The sequence below is a fragment of the Pteropus vampyrus genome, unplaced genomic scaffold, assembly GCF_000151845.1.
Source record: "Pteropus vampyrus isolate Shadow unplaced genomic scaffold, Pvam_2.0 Scaffold419, whole genome shotgun sequence".
Classification (NCBI taxonomy): Eukaryota; Metazoa; Chordata; class Mammalia; order Chiroptera; family Pteropodidae; genus Pteropus; species Pteropus vampyrus.
Genome location: NW_011889200.1, coordinates 728,469 through 751,327, shown reverse-complemented (window position 1 = coordinate 751,327; position 22,859 = coordinate 728,469). Strand labels below are relative to the sequence as shown.

Genomic DNA, 22,859 nt, shown 5'->3' with positions numbered 1-22,859 from the left:
TTTTAAAAAGATAAATGCTTTCACTTATATGTGGAATCTAAGGAACAAAAAGAACAAACTAATCAAAAACAGACTCACAAATATAGAGGACAATCTGGAGATGGACAGAGGGGAGGGGGGTTGCAGGTGAAAGGTTAAAGAAGTACAAATTAGTAGATGACAGATGGTCACAGGGATGGGGAGCACAGCATAAGGAATGCAGTTAGCATTAATGTAATGGCTAAGTGGAGAGCCAGAGGAGAGAAAGAGCAATTAGAGGGATCATTTTATAAAGTATATAAATGTCTAACCAATGTACTGTATACTTGAAACTAATACAATAAATTTTTTTAAAAAAATGAATGAATAGAAGCCATAAGTCAGGAACAGATCAATATGAAAAAGAACTGGCATATTGGAATTCCAGGACTGTGTAATATACATATATACATATTTACACATATATGTAAATGAACATATATGAATATATGTGTATATATGTATATATATAATGTATCTGTATAATGTATATTTTAAATATAATATACATGATATATAAGTAATAAATAATATAATACATATAATGAGTTGAAGAGTAAGTAAGCAAATGCAGATAAGGAGAGAATTAATGTATTCAGAAGATAAATACAAAGAAAATGATACCAGAGATTTGTAAAGAGATTGGGAAGGTGAAAGAGAAGTTGAGAGACATGGTGCATAGAATAAGAAAGTCCAATTTATTTATTTATTTATTTTTATTAATTTACTTTTTATGGTGACATTGGTTAATGAAATCCAATAAGTTTCACCTGTACACTTTAACAGTAAGGCATATATGTATTTACACTGTTGTTCACCTACATAGTTAGATTTCTTTCTGTCACCACATATTTGACCGCCTTTACCCCATCCACCTCTCCCCTCCTCCCCCAAACCCAACCCTCTGGTAACCACTAGTCAATACTCCATGTCCATGAGTCTCTGTTTGTTTGTCCTGTTCATTTGTTGATTTTACGTTTATATCCCACATATAAGTGAAACCATGTAATTTTCAGCTTTTTCTGTCTGGCTTATTTCACTTAGCATGATTATCTCGAGGTCCTCCCATGTTGTAGCAAATGGCAGTATTTCATCTCTTATGGCTGAGTAATATTCCATTGTATGTATGAACCACAGCTTCTTTAGCCAATCATCTATTATAGGACACTTTGGTTGCTTCTGTGTCCTGGCCGCCATGAATAATGCTGCTATGAACATTGGTGTGCAAATATCTTTTCAGATATGAGTTTTCAAGACTTTGGGGTAAATACCCAGTAGAGGGATTGCTGGATCATACGGTAGATCAATTCTTAGTTTTTTGAGGAACCTCCATACTGTTTTCCATAGTGGCTGTACCAATTTGCAGTCCCACCAGCAATGTATGAGGGTTCTTTTTTCTCCGCATCCTCTCCAACATTTGTTATTACTTGTCCTGTTGATTATAGCTATCCTGACAGGTGTGAGATGGTATCTCATTGTGGTTTTGATTTGCATTTCCCTAATAGCTAGCAATGTTGAACATCTTTTCAAATATTTGTTGGCCATTTGTATGTCCTCTATGGAAAAGTGTCTCTTTAGGTCCTCAGCCCATTTTTTGATTGGATCATTTGTTTTTGTTTTGTTATTGAGTCATATGAGTTCTTTGTATATTTTGGATATTAGGCCCTTATCAGAGGCATTGCTTGCAAATATACATTCCCATTCAGATGGTTGTCTCTTTTCCTTGTTGGCAGTTTCTTTTGCTGTGCAGAAGCTTTTTAGCTTGATGTAGTCCCATCATTTATCTTTGCTTTTACTCCCCTTGCCTTTGAAGTCAAATTCATTAAATCCTCTTTAAGTCCACAGTCCTTCGGTTTAGTTCTTATGTTTTCTTCTATGCACTGTATTGTTTCAGGTCTTATGTTCAGGTCCTTAATCTATTTTGAGTTACCTTTGGTGTGTGGTAATAAACAACAGTCTAGTTTCATTCTTTTGCAGGTGGCTTTCCGGTTTTCCCAGCACCATTTATTGAAGAGGCTTTCCTTTCTCCAGTGTATGTTTTTGGCTTTTTTGTCAAAAATTATTTGCCCATATAAATATGAGTTTACTTCTGGACTCTCGATTCTGTTCCACTGGTCCATGTGTCTGTTTTTCTGCCAATTCCATGCTGTTTTGATTACTGTCACTTTGTAATATAATTTGAAGTCAGGCAGAGTGATGCCTCCAGCCTCGTTCTTTTTTCTCAGGATGACTTTAGCAATTCGGGGTCTTCTGTGCTTCCATACAAATCTGATGATTTTTTGTTCCATTTCTTTAAAAAATGTCTATGGCATTTTGATGGGGATTACATCAAATCTGTATAATGCTTTAGGTAATATGATCATTTTAACTATGTTGATTCTTCCAATCCAAGAACAGAGAATATCCTTCCATTTCTTTGCATCTTCTCCATTTCTTTTAATAGGGTCTTGTAGTTTACATTATATAGGTCCTTCACATGTTTCGTGAGATTTTTTCCTAGGTATTTTATTCTTTTTGTTGCAATTGCAAAAGGAATTATTATTTCCACTTCTTTTTCTGACACTTCATTATTAAGTATAGGAACACTATGGATTTTTGAATGTTGATTTTATATCCAGAACTTTACTGTATTTGCTTATTGTTTCTAGTAGTGTTCTTGTGGAGTCCTTAGAGTTTTCTATATAGAGAATCATGTCATCCACAAATAGTGACAGTTTGACTTCTTCATTTCCTATTTGGATGCCTTTTACATCTTTCTTTTGTCTGATTGCCCTTGCTAGGACCTCCAATGTTATATTGAATAAGAGTGGCCATGGTGGACAGCCTTGCCTTGTTCCTGATCTTAGAGGGAAGGTTTTTAGTTTTTCACCATTATGCATAATGTTGGCTGAGGGCTTGTCATATATAGCCTTTATTGTGTTAAGGTATTTTCCTTCTATACCGATTTTATCAAGTGTTTTGATCATAAATGGATGCTGAATCTTGTTGAAGGCTTTTTCTGCATTTATTGATACGATGATATGATTCTTATTTTTTAATTTATTTATGTGATGTAACACATGAATCGATTTGCGTATGTTGCCTCTGGGATGAAGCTTGCTTGATCGAGGCGTATAATCTTTTTAACATGTTGCTGCATTCAGTTTGATAGTATCTTATTTAGGATTTTAGCATCTGTATTGATGAAAGATATTCATCTGTAGTTTGCTTTTTTGTGTGTTATCTTTACCAGGTTTTGGTATCAGGGTAATATTGGCCTACTAAAATGAGTTGGGAAGTATTGCCTCCTTCAAATTTTTAGAAGAGTTTGAGGAAAATAGGTATTAAATCTTTTAATATTTGGTAGAATTCACTGGTGAAGCCATCTGGTCCTGGACTTTTGCTTTTTAGTAGATTTTTGATGATTGCTTCAATTTCCATACTGCTGATCAGTTTGTTTAGAGATTCCAGTTCTTGATTCAGTTTAGGAAGGTTGTATTTTTCTAAGTACTGGTCCATTTCTTTGAGGTTATTAAATTTGGTGTTATATACTTTTTCATAGTATTCTTGTATGATCCTTGGTATTTCTGCAATGTCAGTCGTAATTTCACCTCTTTCATTCCTGATTTTGTTTATTTGTGTCCGTTCTCTTTTTTCTTTAGTGAGTTTAGCCAGGGCTTTGTCAATTTTATTAACCTTCTCAAAGAACGACTCTTTGTTGCATTTATTTTTTCTATTTTTTTTTTGTTTTCAATTTCATTTATTTCTGCTCTAATTTCGATGATTTCTTTCCTTCTGCTGACTTTAGGCTTCGTTTGTTCTTTTTTTCCTAGTTTTTATTTTATTTTATTTTTATTCTTTAGGTGAGGCAACCCTTGGTTTACCTCACAGATTGTAAGGTTCTTGTCAGCTTACAATCCCTTATTATTTTTTTTTTTTACACCTATGGCACCTCGTCTTCCCAGGTGGTCTCCCATCCATGTACTAACCCTGATTAGCTTCCGAGATCAGACGAGATCAGGCTTGTTCAGGGTAGCATGGCTGTAGTCACTTTTCTAGTTTTTAAAGATGAAACATTTGCTTGTTTATTTGAGCCTGTTCTTGTTTTTGGAGGTAGGCCTGTAATGATATGAACTTTCCTCTTATGACCACTTTTGCCATGTCCCAAAAGTTTTGATATGTTGTACTATCATTATCATTCGTTTCTGTGTATCTCTTGATCTCTCTTTTTATTTCTTCTCTGTCTTGATTATTCTTCAGTAGCATGTTGTTTAATCTCCATGTATTTGTTGTCCTCCCCACATCATTTTTACAGTTAATCCCTAATTTCAAAGCATAATGATCAGAGAATGTGGTTGATATGATTTCAACCCTCTTATATTTGTTCAGGCTATCTCTGTGTCCCAGTATGTGGTCAGTGTTTGAAAATGTTCCATGTGCACTAGAGAAGAATGTATAAGCAGCAGTTTTGGGATGAAAGGCTCTGTAAATGTCAATTATGTCCAGTTGGACTAATGTGTCATTTAAAGATGTGATTTCCTTATTAATTTTCTGTTTGGATGATCAGTCCATATCCAACAATGGGGTATTTAGGTCCTCTAGTACGATAGTGTTTTGGTCTGTTTCTCCCTTTAGTTCTGTTAGTAATTGCTTTACATATTTCAGGGCTCCCTGATTGGGAGCATAGATATTAAGAAGTGTTATGACTTCTTAGTGCATGATTCCCTTTATCATTATGAAGTGTCCCTCAGTATCTTTCTTTACCTTCTTTATTTTGAAGTCTATTTTGTCTGATATTAGTACCCCTATTCCCGCTTTTCTCTAAATGCCATTTGCTTGAAATATCATCTTCCAACCTTTCATTTTCAGTCTATATTTGTCTTTGGAACTGACATGTGTCTCCTGGAGGTAGCATATGGTTGGATTTTGTTCTTTGATCCAGTCTGTAACTTTGTGCCTTTTTATTGGTGAGTTCAGTCCTTTTACATTTAAGGTGATTATTGAAATACGAAGTCTCCTTATAGCCATTTTATCTTTTCCTTTCTGGTAGCTCGGTGTTTCCATTGTTTCCTTGTCCTTGTTTTTCTGTTTTGTTCATTTTGGTTGGCTTTTGTGAGTTTTGCCTCTGGTTCTTCTTCTTTTATGTTATATACTTCAGTTCTGAATCTTTTGTGTGTGGTTACTATTACAAATACGTAAAAGCATAGTTATAATTATACAGTCGTCCATTTTCTTTTGCATGTGCCTTATCTCCATCCCCCTTTGCGAATTTGGGTCTTTGAATCCTCCCCTTTTCAGTCATTGTTGTCTCAGTTTGTCCCTATGTATGCTGAACATTCATTAGTATCTTAGTATAGCAAATTTCTTCTAATCCTTTAAGCTTATAATGCCCTGTTCTTAGTAATGGTTGCACCCCTCTGCTTCTATCAACCTACTAGTCACCTTACTCCTAATTATGTACTTTTTTTGGTCATTTTGTTTTAGGTGAGCTGACCTCTTTCAGTATTTCCTGTAATGCAGGCCTCATAGTAGAGAATTCCTTCAATTTTTGTATGTCTGGAAAGGCCTCTATTTCTCCTTCATATTTAAAGCATAGCCTAGCTGGATTCATTATTTTTGGCTGGTAGTTCCTTTCATTTAATAGTTTGAATATTTGATTCCACTCCTTTCTGGTTTGTAATGTTTGTGCTGAGAAGTCCGACGAAGACCTGATGGGTTTTTTTTATAGGTTACTGTCTTCTTTTCCCTGGCTACCCTGAGAATTCTGTCTTTGTCTTTGATTTTTGATAACTATAATACAATGTGTCTTGGTAAAAGCTTTTTGCGTTGAGATAATTGGGTATACTTTTGACTTCTTCATTTCCAAGCTCCAGCTCATGCCTTAGATTTGGGAAATTCTCGTCATCTACTTGTCTGAAAATGCTTTCTAATCCCTGCTCCTTTTCCTCCCCGAAAATGCCCATTATTCTTCTGTTTTCTCTAATGGTATCAGGTAGTTCTTATATTTCTCTTTCATTATTTTCCATTCTTCGCTTTCTCTCTTCTTCCTTCTGACTTATTTCTAGATTTCTGTCTTCGATATCACTAATCCTTTCTTCCATTTGGTCAACTCTATTTCCCAAGCTTGCTATTTCATTTTTTCAATTCTTGCAGTGTGTTCTTTATCTCCAGAAGTTCTATTTGGTTCTTGTTGAGGGTTTCAATCTCCTTGCTTAAGAACTCATTCTGCTCATCTAGTTGTTTTCAGTTTCTGAAATTGTTGATATGAATCGTTTTGGATCTCATTGAGTTTTTTCAGAAGTATCATCCTGAATTCTCTGTTACTTAAGTCACATATTTCTATGTCTGTAAGCTTCTTTTCTGGAGATTTTTCTCTTTTTTTCTGAGATGCCTTGTCATCTTGGTTGTTCATGGTGTTTAATGGGCTATTTCTCCATCTGGGCATTAATGGAAATGTATTCTGCTGTTTTCCAGAAAGAAAATTTATTATATGATGGTCTGTCTAGCCTGTTGCAAAGAAGGCGTTTTTCTTTTGGTTTCCAGTAGATGGCGTCTAAACCTTTTGGATCCCTGCTTTGTATAAAGCCATAATAATGCCTTTTTTTCCCCCTTGTATTTATTTAATCATGCTCGCTACCTTCAGTCTCAGTCCCTGTCAGTGGTAGCGACAGTTTCGGTACTGTTTTCTCAGATTCCCCCAGGGGTTCGTGACGTTCAGTCTCGGAGGATATGGGGGAGGGGCCCTCTGGGTTGGGGGTTTGGGGCTGTGGCTAAGTCTCAGTTTTGAAACCACGGCTGGTAAAAATTAACTGTTGTTTCGCTGCTGTCCTGCTTCACTGCTTTCTGCCCTGATGACTGGGCTCTGCCTCCAGCCGCGTGGAGCTCACAGCAGTCCCAGGCAGGGCTGTTCAGGGAACTCGCCACACCTTCTCCCTTCCCCTTTCTCCTACAGGGAGCTCGGCAGCTGTGAGAGGCGCCTTCTTTGTTTCTCCCAGTCCACCATTGGACACCCAGGGTTCTGATTTGTGGTTGCTCTTATGCGCAGATCCCACGCTAAGACATGCTGGTGTGCTGTTTGGTTGTTTTTTGTTGAGTTTAGGTGTTTAGCTTACTGTTGTTTCAAGGGGAGAGTTCTGGGTATGTCTCTCACTCTGCTGTGTTTCTCCAGTCCCCAATTTATTTCTAATATAAGTTCCAGGAGGATGGAATAAGATAATCAGGAAGAAGCAATATTTGAATATATACTTTTTCAAAATTAAAGATATATATGAATCACTAGATTGAAGGATCACAATGAATCCTGAACAGAAAAATTAAATAAATTTGTACCCAGATGTATCATAGTGAATATACAGCGCATCGAAGATAGTAAATATCTTAAAATCTGCCAGAGAGAAAATACATATTTATTTCAAAAGGAATTATAATCAGATAAGAGGGTTTCTTTTCAGCAATTATAGATGCCTTAGACAATGGAATAATGTCTTCAAAATGTTGAAAGGAAATATTTTTCAACCTAGAATTCTATATCTAACTAACAAACTGTAAGAGTGGGGTAAAATAAGTATATTCTTAGATATTCAGAGACTGTGAGTTATTACTCATAGAGTCTCAATGAATGAGTTACAAAAGAGTTTTGAAAGAAGGAAAATGAAATTAAAAAGTAGCAGAATACAAGAAGAAATGATGAACAATGAAGTTGGTAAAATATTGGTAAATATAAATAAACATAGGCAATAAAAATTAATAACTGTGGTCATAAATAATTTCATGGATTTGAAACAAAGAAAAACTGGAATACGATTTAAAATGAGATGGATGGGAAGATAAATTATGGGCTTTCTAGATTTAAACATGAAAGTTAAAATTTTGAGGACATACTGAAACAACAGTTAAAAAAATTATAACTTTCAAAGTAGCACAGGAAAAAAAAGAATTATAATTTGATCAGGACAGTGGAAGACAGAAAAAAGAGGAAAAAATGCAAAGAGAAAACACAAAATAACACGACTGGAATAATTTCAAATACATTATCAATTTCAATAAATGTAAACATGTTAAACTTTCAGATATGATTTTTTAAATTAATGCAGTTATATGCTACATGTAAGAGACACACTTAACCAAATTTATATAAAAAGGTTCAATATAAAGAATTGGCGAAAGGTACACTGGACATGTACTAAACAAAGGAAAGATAGTATAGCAATACTAATATGAATTTAACTTTCTGTAGATTTTTTAAATGATTTTGCTCATCTAATGTAAATAATTGCCTTTATATTTCATTTCTCATTTTCTACATTTTTTCTTGACTATTAATATTGAAAACATTGATAATTTTTAGTGATTTGGTACAATCTTAAAGAAACTGATAATTAAATGGTCCTAATTATTAAATATACTTCTACAGAAATGTAACTAGACTACATGTTATCTTCATCAATGAGCAGAAGCCAAAGCCTATTCAGTTAGTGTCCCAAGCCCCCAAATGGCATTTCTATTACAAGATAGTTTCTCAAGAATTAGCTGATAAATGAAATTTATAATGGTCCTTCCTAATTTACAAAGCTCTTTTACATTCATTATTTTTTTTCTTTTTTGAGTTGAGGTATATTTGGCATATAACATATTAGTTTCAAGTGTACATGTGTTGATATTTAGATATACTGTGAAACGATCACTACAATAAGTCTAGTTAACATCCATTACCATACATAGTTACACATTTTTCTTGTAATGAGAACTTTTAAGATCTACTCTCAGTAAATTTCAAATATACAGTACAGTATTATTAACTATAGCCACCATGCTTTACATTATATCCCTACGACTTACTTATTTTATTACTGGAAGTTTGTACTTTTTGAACCCTTTCATCTATTTTGCCCACTCCCCACCCCTGCCTCTGGCAATCACCAATCTTTTCTCTGTATCTCTAAGCTCAAGGTTTTTGTTTGTTTGTTTGTTTGTTTGTTTGTTTGTTTGTTTTAAGATTCCACGTGTAAGTGAGATGATGCAGTATTTGTCTTTCTCTTCCTGGCTTATTTTACGTAACATAATGCCCTTAAGGTCTGCCCAATGTTATTGGAAATGCAAGATTTAATTGTTTTATGACTGAATAATATTCCATTATATGTATGTATATCATTTATACATATCCATTCATCCATCAAACTAAGTGAACACTTAGTTTGTTTCCATGTCTTGGCTATTGTAAATAATACTACAATGGACATGGTGGTGCATATATCTTTTAGAGTTAGTATATTTGTTTTCTTTGGATAAATACTCAGAAGTGGAATTTCTAGATCATACAGTAGTTCTATTTTTACATTTTTTAGGACCCTCTACACTGTTTTCTATAGCAGCTACACTAATTTACATTCCCACCAACAGTGCACAGGGGTTCCTTTTTCCCCACATCTTCATCAACACTTGTAAATTCTTGTCTTTTTGATAAAAGCCATTCTAACAGCTGTGAGGTGATATCTCATTGTGGTTTTGATTTGCATTTTCCTTAATTAGTGATGCTGAGCATCTTTTCATGGATCTGTTAGCCATATGCATGTCTTTTTTTGAAAAATGTCTTTTCAGATCCTCTGCCCATTTTTTAATCAGATTGTTTGATTTTTTTTACTATTGAGTTGAATGAGTTCTTTATGTATTTTGGATATTAATCCCTTATAGGATATGTGATTTGCAATTATTTTCTCCTATTCAGCAGGTTATTTTTTCATCTTGTTGATGGTTTACTTTTCTGTGCACAAACTTCTTAGTTTGATGTAGTCTCACTTGTGTATTATATTGCAATTTTAATTAATTAATTAGATTTATATGTGTTAACATGGTTACTAATGTATTCCCAGATATGTTTCATGATAGTTTTGGAAATTACTATGTCTGTAAACTTAAAAGTCACTCATTTATGAGTATATAATTTGTGCAAATGGTTTGATTGTGCTGGGTTGTTTGAAGGCTACAAAATTTAACATCTTATCCTTTATATCTGGTAACTTAGATAAGTAGATAAAACATACATTGAAAGCTAACAATAAACAATAACAGTACTATTGAGATCAAAAGACATTATAGGTAGCCTCTGACTTATGCAATCCTTTAAAAAGTCTGTTATCTACTTGCTGCTAATTATAGACCTGATCAATAACTGAAATACCCTGTTCTTTCCTAGTCTTGTAGACCTTGCTCCAGGGTGGAGTCAGTGGAAGCAAGAGGGGAAAAGTCTCTTCTCCCTCACCCATGTTCCATACACCCCTACCTATCAGTCTTATCTACATTATAAAATGCTCAGAGTAGATTTTATGAAGAAAAAAAATCACTGCCTATATACATGCATTTATACGGTGTCTTTTTATATCTCACAACCTAAATGTGGTCTTCCCCTGGTTTTTTTCCTCATTAGACTATAAATCAGTTCTCACCAGAAATAAGAGTAAAATGAATCATTAAAATAACAGTGATTATAATTACAATATGTAATCATATATATACACAAAAGTATAATTTTCTGGGTTATTAACCTATATCTTAGTTATGCCTTGGGCTTAAAAACATAATGTGTTTCATATGGTAATTTAGTAGTATTCAAGCTTAAAAATAAAAGAATTCTAGTTCATGATTTTCCATCTTACCCAAATTCTAAATATATTTTATCTTCTTCCTAATTATTACCTTTGAAATCTTGCTGGTCACAATGAGTGCCTGCAAATATTTCTTGTATTGAATTTACACCCATTTATATTAATTATGGACATATAATTGGGATAGGTAATTACAATCCCAAGTTACTAAATTAAAAAAAACAAAGCATGATTTTTCAGAGGAATTCTTCATATAAACATTTATATCTTTCCAGTTCTTAATATTAACACTCAAATAAGAAAACAGGCATAGAAAACATTCCAACTTGTTCCTGGCAGGGTCAATCATAGGATATTTTTTCCTATAAGCTAAATATAATTACTTAATTTTTAAAAATTGGAATAACCTCTTACTTGTTCTTTGCATGCTATATTTTACAACACATCGATGAGGAACACTCAGTATAACTTAGGTCATTGTAATAGCTACTTTTCACTGGTCTATATTATTTTATTAGTTTTCGGAAGGGAGATTTATTTCTAGAAGATAAAAAGATTAAATCATTGCCCAGTCTTCAGTTTAGTCTTATTAGCTTTGACTTTTTCTCTTGGCTTTGGTCGATTCCTTTCATTTTTATGTGTGATTAAATGTTTTATTATTTTTGTTATTAAACATGATTATAGGAAATTAAGTGCATTCATCAACTGAATTTTGAGTTTAAATTGTAATATTGCAATATTTTGCATCCCCGGTGAGTAACAAGTATGTATTCAACTGCTTCATCTTTTCTTACAATTCAGTCTAGTATTTTACCTTGTAATAAATTTTCAGTAAGTCTCTTCTTAGGTTTAAGGAACCAAGAAAGTAGTCTGGGAATATGTAATAAAGTTAAGAAAGGAGAAGTAGTACATTAACCACACTGAAAACTTACTGTTGATACTCCTTGCCTCAGCAAGTTTTTGTTCGTTTGTTTGTTTTCTGTTTTCTAGTGCCAGGATGATAATGAACGCCAAAGTATAGGCAGCATGCATGGAAGCAATTCAGCAACCATGGTACACTCTTAAACAGAGTTGTGTCAGCTTTCCTCCACTAGCAGAACTGACAACATGAGAGTCTTGTTCCAAAACCTAGTTTTTTTCCTGATTCTACCATATATATTCAGTTCCCCTGATATATTACTCAATTAAAATATTATTTTACAAAATTCCTTAGCATGGTATCTGGTACAAAATAGGTACTCAGTAATTATATTTTATGAATGAATGAATGTCATAATGTGTAGGAGAGAAATTATATTCTGCCTTAAAAATTAAATGTGTTAGATAAATTGTACATAAATGAATTGAACAATCAAGAATCGAAGTGATCTTTCATCTCAATTTAATTCCCTCTTTGTTTTCCATATGCTATTTATATCTGAAAGTAGTATAATATATAATAAATTAATGGTCTTTTTGAAGGTGAGTTATATCCAAGAAAAAAGACTGTTTTGTATTTGTTCAGGTTACTATTAGCAAAGATTAACAAAATTTTTTTTAAGCTTAAATTTCACCAATATTGAGCGGTGGTCCCATCTCTAAAGGGTATTATTCTCATGAATTTGACTTAACTTGAATTTGTCACTGAATCTAAAGAAAATATATGTTTATTTAAGAGCATGTAGAAAATATAGAAAAAGTATAAAGAAGATAATTACAAATCTCCATAAAGCTATTAACAGAGAAAACTATCACTTTTTAATACTTTGGAGTATATTTATTTTTTAAGTGAATTTAGTTCTTTCCTTACTTTAATAAGAATTATCTTTTGGACATTCAGTTTACATTTTTCTGAGTGGTTGTTTGATTTTTAAAGTTAAACTATTCCTCATTAATCTGTGCTTTTTTGAAGTGAATAATTTGACTTGGTTAGTTTATATGTCAATTGTGTCTATTCATTGTGTCTTTAACAGGTCGAGAAAGCGTAAGCACTAGTATGCAGGGGAAAGCCAGAAAAACTATAAGTCATGGGTGGGAAAGTCAGCTGTGGAGAGAGAAAAAGTTTGGCTTAGTAGATCACCTACACTACAGCTCTGTTTATCCTGAAAGTATTCCACGGAAATTTACTGTCGAACACAAAAGTTTTCTTATTCAGCAGTATAATTCTCAGCCTGCAAAATACATACCACCAGAAGAAAGGCCCCCCAAACTTAATGATTTTAAAAGTGCCCGAAGCCTTGGACATTTTGAAGTAACCATCCTAGGTAAGTCAACTGTTCTTCTCTTTGAATATTGTGAATTTAGCATATTTTAAATATAGATGGTAATATTTTGATTCAAAAAATAAGCACCCCCACAACACACACACACACACACACACACACACACACACACACACACACACACACACACACACAAATTAAGCCCAATGAGAACTCCTATTTGGCTCAAACCAAATGAATAATGTACATTAAGCTCTAATCGTGGGCTTTTGAACATTGGCAAGTCCTCAGAAAGTATATGAGGAGAAAAGATTGGGAATCTAGGGAACTTTCCTCACCTCTGTCTGACTGCTGCTGAAACTGATTCTGTTCCCCATTAGCCATCAGTTTCCGGCCCATATTATCTGCCTCTTTTTCAGAGAACCTGAACCATTGAAAGGTAAAATATAGGTTAAAGAGGAAAGGGTGCTAAGCAAGAGAAGCTCCTATGAACAGAGACCTGTTTAGCCCTGAAGAAAATAAAATTCTCAGGTAACTCAGGTTGAACAGAAAGAAGCCACTGAATAAACTTCTCATGTCTGATAAGGGAAAATGAGCTGATTTTCTCAAGTTGTTCAAAAGCTAGAAGTAGCTAATGAACTTACAGAAATTTAAAGGAGTCAACACATTTTTAAACATATTTATTTTTAAATTTGTTTTTAATGAGGGAAAATGTACACAAAAAATAATTTTAACATAAAATTTTAGCCAAAATGAGCTAATCTCAAAGTCAAGGGAAAAAATTTTATTTGTATTTGTGTTTTAAAGGAAGGTCTCATTGTTTTAAAATGGAAGAATGAGGAAAAATCATTTGTAAATTAATTTAATGCCTGAAAGAAAATGCAGTTTATAGATTTTTATATCTAGACTACTGGAATGAATTACCTTGACCTCTATCAAGATTCCTTTTTCCCCTTTACTCTCTTCTACTCCCACTTTCCTACCCCCTTACACATAAATATGTACGTATATGTGATTGTGTATATGTGTATAATCTATGAAAAGTATAAATTTCCACTGACTTTGTTAGACAGCCTTAGACATAAGTTTCAAATGCTGCTTTTCAGTAGACTGCATGACTTGTTCTCTTTGAGTACTTTACCAATCTTGGTTTTATATCTTGGTTTTAATAGGAAACAAAAATTACAGCAAAGATTTCCCATATATCACAAAATGTAACCATTGAAATCATGAGATCTTCTGGAAACACAGAAGTTGAATTATATGGGAACCTGACATTTTTTTTTCTCTAACACAACTCTGAACTCTAGTTTTAACTAAAGAACTCAAAGCAAATGTTATTAATAATGTTGAATATAAATCACCTTATTTTACAATTTAGAAAGCAACTCAAAAATTACCATCAATGACATGCTGACAATAAACCTTCCTGAAAATATCAGGATTTTCAGCTTCCGATATTTTCTCAATTCTAAGGCATACTTTTTTTTTTTCACATTTACAAGTTGGAATGCATCTTATGGTCAGTGGGTACATTTAATGCAGTGTTTCCTTTTTATTAAAACAAACTAATTCAGTAGATTATATATCTTAGCATTAAATTTAGTCTTGGAATCAAGGAAATAAGATACCAGAATGTACACATTCACATGAGTTTTGCAGCATTGTTAAAATTCATTGGATAACTACACTTGCTATAATACTGAGTTGAAATACTCCATAAATTCTAGATATCATGACTATTTTAGTTTATGAATACCAAATTTTAATAATCTTTAGAAATCTTTAAGTAGCTTTTAGTTGTATGTTACATTAAAGCTATGGAATTTAGTATCATTTGCCCATAAAAAGGAAAGAATGAGCTTGCGTTTCTGAATTAGTTTACAGCTCTACAGGAAGGACTTTGCTTACCCATAATTGGCCCATACTCAGTACTTAAGAATTGCTGTAGGGATGAATAGGAAAGATATTAAGGTCCTGGAATCTGTAGGACACGGTTAACAATGTCAGAGAAGAACAAAAGGGAGGAGTTAAAGATAGCTCTCAGGTTTCTGGTTTGGGTGACTGGGTAGAATTCATAGAGTTTTAAATCTTTGCTCTTTGTGTTTATCCTTGCTCCAGCCACAATGGGCTCCTTACTCTGGTCGTTACTTTTGGCTATTCCCTGAAATACTCTCCTGTTTATTTAAATTCTACTCAGCCTTTAGTACCCAGCCCAAACCCTTGCCTTTTATCCAACTTATCTGACATTGACCGAAATAAAGAGATGACAGTCATAGGTCAGGATTCACTTTGGTTATTTCCCAATAGCCCCTTTTCTATTGCAGCTTTTAATAGCCCTAATGGTAAGTGTTTGACACTTGTCTTGTATATTTGAGGACAGATGGAACCTAGTTACTACTATACATACTGTACCATATATATTTAAGTCCAAACGGCAATAAGGGAAGCAGTACTTCTCTGAATTCACCTATCTTGTAATGGCATCTGTCAAGAATGACCAAGAAAGCACTCTACATGTTTTCATTTATGTTTTCATTTATGACCAGGCTGTCCTCTGTATATTAAGATTTCAACTTTTCATCAGTAGGGAAAATTTTTTGGATTGTTATTTCCAGCAATAGTGATATATTGTGCTGAAGTGTCTCCTCTTTCAAACAATAGCATGTATTCATAAATGTTTGCACAGCTAAGGGTTTAGTCTGTAGTTTTGAAACACAGTTTTTTACAGATATGAAGCTTTTTGGCATATGTTAGGATCAAACCTGCAAATTTGGCCTCCTTAGCACCATGTACTAACCCACTGAACTTTTAATAAAGTGTGATTTTTCAATAACAGGTCTGAACCATGAGATAGCAATTGATGTCGCATTCCTACCCATGTATTGTCCAGAAGATATCCGAGCATCTCAAATAGACACGTTATTAACCTGCATGAATTACAGCTGTGTATATCCACAGGAAGTAAATGGTAATGAAAGGGTGCCAGGTCCAAGAGCAATTGCGGGTAAGACGATCTCATTATTCTTTTCATTCAGAAATCAAAATTAATTAATATTGTAAACAGTCTTAACCTTAAGATATTATATAAACAATCTAACCTTAACATTTAATACAGTTTACCCATTTGGTAAACATACCCAAGACCTATAAGTGAGAATATATTTTTAAATAAAATTGAATGGATTCATGGTTTCTATTCGAGGCAAGCATTAAGAATGTTCTCTTATAATACAATTCTAAATGTAAGTATTCATTAGACCTAAGTGGTATGCATATGAGCAGTGCAGATTCTGCTATTCTCTCCTTTTAACTCAAGCAAGATAATTTGTTCTTTCACCTTATAATTGCCTGAAATTTTAATACCTCCATAGTATAATATAGTACAATTGTTTTCTCTTATAAACATTTAGTTATTCAAGTGCTATGCAATAAATTCCTTGAGGAGTGCTAAAAGGGTATGTAATCCCAATAGTGAAGCCCTTCAACCAACTAATTGTTTAGTTTTCTACATAATATACCAAATATATGTATATATATTTTATTCACTTTTAAGAAAGCCTTTATTATCTTGGGATTTTGTGGTTGGTCTTCCTATGCTGATGAAACTCTTGGGTGTATGTTGTTTTTAAACAAATCTTATGAGCTGTGCCTGATGATTAACTTTTGGCATTAATGGTTACTGCAAACTGAACATGAGTAGCTAATTTTATAAGAAAGCATGGCATAGGGAATGCAGTTAACATTAATGTAATGACTAGGTAGAAAGCCAGAGGAGAGAAAGAGCAATTTGGAGGATCGTTTTATAAATTATATAAATGTCTAACCAATGTACTGTGTACTTGAAACTAATAAAATGATTTTTTTTAAAAAGAGATGAAGTTTGTTCCTTTTCCCGAGTCTTTTTTAGAGATGACATATTAGCTGACTTGCAGTATTACTTCTTACACTGCAGCTCCTTAGACTTCCAGAAATTCTGCATTTCTTAATTCATGCCTTAATATGTAGTTTAAATATTTGTTCACTCATGTTCTTGCTTCATACAATATTCACTTCTGTTATGTTTCTTCTGCTATATGTATATGTTATTATTAAAATAAAATATCAAGGCAAAATTCTCAGACACCTACAAGTTGTTAGTGCCATTCTACCAAAGCAGTTAACATTTGGAAGATGAAAGGCAAGAATCAGTAGAGGAGAAAAGTGATGTAATCAAAAGCAAGGTGATTCATTTTGTGTTTTTCATGACATAGCATTATTAATAATAATGGTGTCAATTTAGCTCTGTGCCAACAACTGTGCCTGAGCATTTTCATAAGTCACGACTAATCCTAATAAAAGCCTTGCAAGGTGAACATCATTATCCCCTATTTATAGATAATTAGACTGAAAATCATATTTACTAGCATGATGACAGCTAAGATTTGAACCCAGATCTGATTTAAAACTTTTTTAATTCCTTCTGTGATTCCAAACTGAGAGATAAAAATAGGTACAGAATAATGTAATGTGGTGGCTTATAAGATAACATTGGTGGTGTCATCTTTTAAACATTTTTTATGAACTAGTTTCTTTTTGTTACCATGAAAATATATATTACTCTGCTCCATTAAAAAAAATAAAAAAATAAAAATAACTAAATATGGCTTTGGAGTACCAGCCCATATCTTAACATTATTAGTAGTATCTGTTTGATGTATTCACTATTTTCTGCAGAAGTTACTATTTTCTGCAGAAGTTACTGTAACATAACTTTGATGAATGTGATGAACAGAGGGAAGAGGGAGAAGATGAAAGACAGTGTTAATATTAGAAAAAAAACATCAGCTTATATGATACTAAATCCAAGTAAATATTTAACTATTTTACAATACTTACCATATGCTTTTTACTTTTAGGTGATATTATAAAAGCAGTAACTGAGCTGGATAGAACGCATGTCGTCTGTATCTTGGATATCTGTAATTTGGGTAACAACAAGGTAGAAGTCTGTTTGCATAAAATTTATAGTCCAGATAATATTTATTAAAAATTGAAAAATGGAATTATTACAGGTTATAAAGAGGGCACTGCTTTAAAGATATTATTTTGTTGGTAATATCAATAACTTTTTTTCTGCAAAAATATCACTTAAGCTCTAAAGTTACTAAGTAGTTTTATGTTTGTCTTGTATTTGGAGCTAACACACTTCATTTTAAATTTATTACTGAAACAGCCATCAAAACAATTTTTGTCAATCAAGAAAATTTACGTAACTTTGATATGATTATTATCTTGACTTGTAATAATTTATGTTCACTGTTTTATTTGTGAAGTGTACTTTTGTTATAAAGCCTCAGCAGAAGGCATCCTGACTTAGAAGAGTAACTTTTTATGAACATTTAACGTCCTGCCACTTTGATTCACCTATAATGGGAAATTTTGAATTGCTAATTTGACAATTAAATTCTTCTAAAGTAGCAAACCTGCATTTCTCATAAATAAGGTAGTTTCTATTATTTTCAAAAGCACACATTAGTTGTTATGGCCCAGTTGCCCAGGTCTTTAGTTTGGTCAGCTGTACAATGTGAATGCTAAATTAAGTTGTCTTAATGGTTTTCCACTCCCTATTGTGACTTCATATCTTTTAAATTTCTAAATGTTTTGACCAGTGTGTGATCTTAAAGCCAAAAGCTACAGTATGTCTATGTTCTTGCTGTATTCATTTGTAATTTTGATACATGTAATGTGAGTTTAGTGAAATTTTATCTCAAATTAACATTTAAGTGCTCATATTCAAAGTATAAAACGGTAACTAAGAGAATTGATTTTATTCTGGTTGTCTATTTAAGTGTAAATGGCCTTTCCACATTTGCAAGGCCATATGGCTGACATCTATGTGGTTGACATCTGTGTGCGTCTATGACTATCGCACGAGTTAAAAATTATTCTGTATTAAGATAAATCTGATTGTAGTAAGCTGTTAACTTGTGGAGTTTCTTTCTAGCCCTATGGTTCCGTGACTTCACATTCTATACATTTTAAATGTGTTGAGCAGCTCATGAACCTAAAGACAGATGCTACATGTTGTTCATAAATGTGTTCAGTCTTTTGTTCTTTATAAGTGTGTCTAAATGTTAATTAAAATTATAAATCCTCATGTTGAAATTTGAGTGTACTATTAAAGAAGTTAAAACAATAACTTTTTTGGTCACCCATATTATTTTGAATGGATTTGATGTCTTTTATATTTTTGGCCTATAATAGAGCTACATGTACTTGCTAAATGAACCAATATGATTCTTCCATATGGGTTGAAGAATGTTGTTTTATCAAGAAATCTGGGTTTTTTGTATTTAGCTATAATAAACTTTATAAGACAATTCAATTTTAGTGCCACATAAATATTGGGGAAGGGAAAAAAATAATACTTAAGTGGCTATTGACTAAAACCTCAGGCTGAGATTTCAAAACTATACACTTTAGCAGGTGTAATTTCTGTTCTCATATTGAATGAGAAATATGAACATTTTTTTTTTAATTTAGGGTTTTTAAAAACAAATTCTCTGGCAATTTATTTTATATTCTAGTAACATTTCTACCCAAATTTGGAGTTAAACATCTTTGTCCACATTTCTGGATGTTGCAAAATTAGATAACTATTGTGATAGTTTCCTAAGAAAAATAGCAAACTACCATCAGAATTTATCTTTAAGTGGCAATATGTGTTCATTAATTCCAAAGCAACACAAATATACTACCGTGATGTCACCTTCATGCTAACAAGTCAGTTACTAAGTTAAGAAATATTACATAGTCTACCAGAGGACCACAGTCTCTCTCTGAAGTTTCTAATTTTATATGGCACATGAGATATACACATTGAAATCCATTGGTAAGCTATTAAAAGAAGGGAAGAATCTGAGCACATGTTCTCTCTGCCATTTTTATTTCTTTGTTGGAATTATACTGCATTCATTTTACTCATATTAAGATAAGGACTTTTAAGAAACTTAAAACCTTTACTTGGTAACACTAAAATATTTGATGTTTTTAGCTAGATACCTTCTGCTAATATGGACTATAGATTATAACCAATTCTATTATCCCAAAATCATTTATATAGTTTATAATTGAGCTGGTTGCTATTTCACTGGTTACCTTTTCAGGTACATTTTCTTTCTTTCTTTCTTTCTTTCTTTCTTTCTTTCTTTCTTTCTTTCTTTCTTTCTTTCTTTTTTTTTTTTCTTCTTTATGCATTGCTACCCAAGAATTTTCAGGTAAATTGATGGGAGATGAAATATCTATTACTGGTTCCTGTTTATTTTAATAATCAACTGCTTTTACTGAAAGAATTTTAGGAAAAATATATTAAAATTTAATAAGTAAAATAAGGTACGTGGACTATCCAAAAATTACAGTTATTTGAGATTACATTTGTGTCAAGTCATACTGTATTATATTTGTCCCAACTTTCCAAAATAGAAACATTACATATAAACTTATTTATTGGTCCAAGTCATACTACCCACTATATTATCCCTCATTCTTACTTTGTTATGTTAATAGCACTTTTAGCCCTAAGTTTTTGCTTTTCTTTATACTAAAGAAATAAAAAGTAGATTTGGGGGGGGTGGGGAACAGATTTAAAGCTGGCTATAGCTCCATCCCTAAATCCCTGCGGAACTTTAAGAAAAGCCACTTAAACTGCTTGACCTTAATTTCATTATTTGTAAAATTAGAAAAATAATGGTCCCATCCAGTTCTATTATTCTTTGGTGTATTAATATGTTATTAGGACACTGAAAATGTCTTTGTATTATTTTAATGTGTTTCATGAAAATGTGATTTTCTATGAAGAACATTTTAAAGTTATGATTAGACTATTATCAATGACAGCAACTCATTGTAAAAAAAAATTTGAAATCTTTGAATCTCAGTTACTTTTACTCTAGTGTTCTTCCTAAGTTGTTGCCTGTTCAGTGACACATATATTTTTTTCAAAACAGAAATCTGAAATATTTTAACTTTTTTAATCATATGCACATTTTCATTGAAAATCAAGCAACTCTTTTTAAAGAATTCAACTACCTCTGATTCTATTCTGAAATTATTGTATTTCACCCCTAGTAGCTTAAGATCTAGATGTTGCCCCCAACAAGATTTTAATATCTATTTTGTAGAGGGAGATCTGAAATAGAAAAAGACTGAATGATTTAATGTAAAATTGCCAAGGCAATTAAGGTGTATAGTTAGGCTTACAACTCCAAAGTCCGTTTTTTTTTTCATGTCTAATTTGAGCACAAAGTAAAATGTTTGAATAATAATAAAATTTCAGTTAGTGTATCAAGTCACTGGGAGATAAACTTTTCCAAATCCTGAAGCTCATGAAAGAATGAGCTGAATTATTGCAGCATATATCCAAATATGCCCACTTGGGCAAGCACTGGGTTAGCACTAGGAACACAATACACTACACACAAAAACAGTCATGGCGCCTATTTTCATAGAGCTTACAGTGTTGTGGAGAAGAAAGACGTTCAAATAAGTGCACAAATAAGTGATATAAGTGCCTCAAAGGAAATATATGTGGTTTATATTAGTGCTTTTTAACACAGGAAGCCTGCCCAGGGCAGGGAGGGGAGCACTGGACAAGTTTTTCCTGAGGAAATGAACTTGGGATGCAAAGGCCTTGCAGCACAAGATGTGTTTGGGGCCTTGAGAAAGAACTGACATGGCTGGAGTACAGAAAGTGGAGTACAAGATGAGACAAGCCAATAGACAAGGGCTCTTATAGACTATGCAGAACCTTGGGGCCATGGTAAGGATTTTAGTTTGTATCTTCAGAGCACTAAGAAGTCATTAAATGGTTTGTGGCCAGTACATGCCATGATTTGATTCACGTTTTAGAATGGCCACTCTCTCCTGGAAGGAGAATAGATTATAAGGAGGTTTGCAGAGATTGCTAGTTATACCCTAATACCTATTCTCCTCTTCTATAGTAATAGATCTCTTAATTTTTACCCAAGCACATGGCTACCTAGGATAAAGAATACTTTTCTTTGTTTCCTCTTAACTAGATATATTGTCTCATGACTAAGTTCTGGCCAATGGGAAGTGAGCATAAGTGATATATACACTTTCTGAACTGTTCTCAAAGATTATGAGGAAATGCTCTCTTTTTTCTCCCCTTTTCGCTGGGAATGTGAGCATGGCGGTGAGACATCTTGGATTATGCAGAGGAGAACAACACTCTAGGGATGTCAACACAACCAGCTAGTAGGAGTCCAGGTCTGTGATATTGTGGAGCTGCCATACCAACTTTGTACTGCTTACTTGTTTTGGCTGTCACATGAAAGAAAAATAAACTTCTATCTTGTTTATGCCATAATTAATTTGGGTCTCTGACCAGCAGTCAAACGTATCCTACTAATGTAGGGAGCAAAAGTGAAATCAGGAGGACCGGCTAGATAACAAATGAGATCAAGAGAAGTGGATATAGTCCATGTACATTTTGTAGATAACATTATAATACAGATTTAGGCATCTTGCCTGATTCTCATGGTCAAATTCTTAACAGATTCCCACTGAAAAAAAAAAATCTAACACAAAAAATTCTTCCTTCCCAAATCACAAAGGCAATATCTTAATAACCAAGTAAAATTAAATGACTTTCAGGTATCTTTGCTGTCATATGGTCCTAGGCATATTTGAATTTTGACATCAAGTGCTTTTATAATATCAGGTCTTATTTATCATATTTTGCTTGGGGTAATATTAAGATTAATTTTTCTTCCTTTTGAATATACACTAAGTTAAAGTCACCTAGCCCAAAGTTGGAAGATTGCTATGAATAATCAAAGGTACCCGTATTCTATTAGAAACACAGTCCTGTGCTTCCTCTTCTTTAAATTTTGGGTTTGCCACAACTGTCATTCATTCACATGAAAAAAATCGAAATGTTCCTTACCTTTTCTATGCCTGTATCAATATTAATTACATACCTTTGCTAAGATACTTAATATTAAGGTACACACAATTGGAAAAGTCTAGTATTAAGTGTTTGAAACAGTACTATATA

At 33.0% G+C, this 22,859-nt stretch overlaps 1 protein-coding gene across 3 annotated transcripts in view; it reads left to right on the top strand.

Moving 5' to 3' along the window:
- The window catches only part of CUNHXorf57 (chromosome unknown CXorf57 homolog), a 63,994-nt gene extending 45,017 nt beyond the window's left edge, over window positions 1-18,977 (top strand). For all 3 annotated transcript variants that reach the window (XM_011380982.2, XM_011380981.2, XM_011380980.2), the window contains 3 exons: window positions 12,551-12,841; window positions 15,639-15,806; window positions 17,698-18,977. In XM_011380982.2, coding sequence (XP_011379284.1) covers window positions 12,551-12,841; window positions 15,639-15,806; window positions 17,698-17,828 — 590 coding nt within the window. In that variant the 3' untranslated portion in view covers window positions 17,829-18,977. The remainder of the gene's footprint in view (window positions 1-12,550; window positions 12,842-15,638; window positions 15,807-17,697) is intronic.
- Window positions 18,978-22,859: the final 3,882 nt, after the last annotated feature.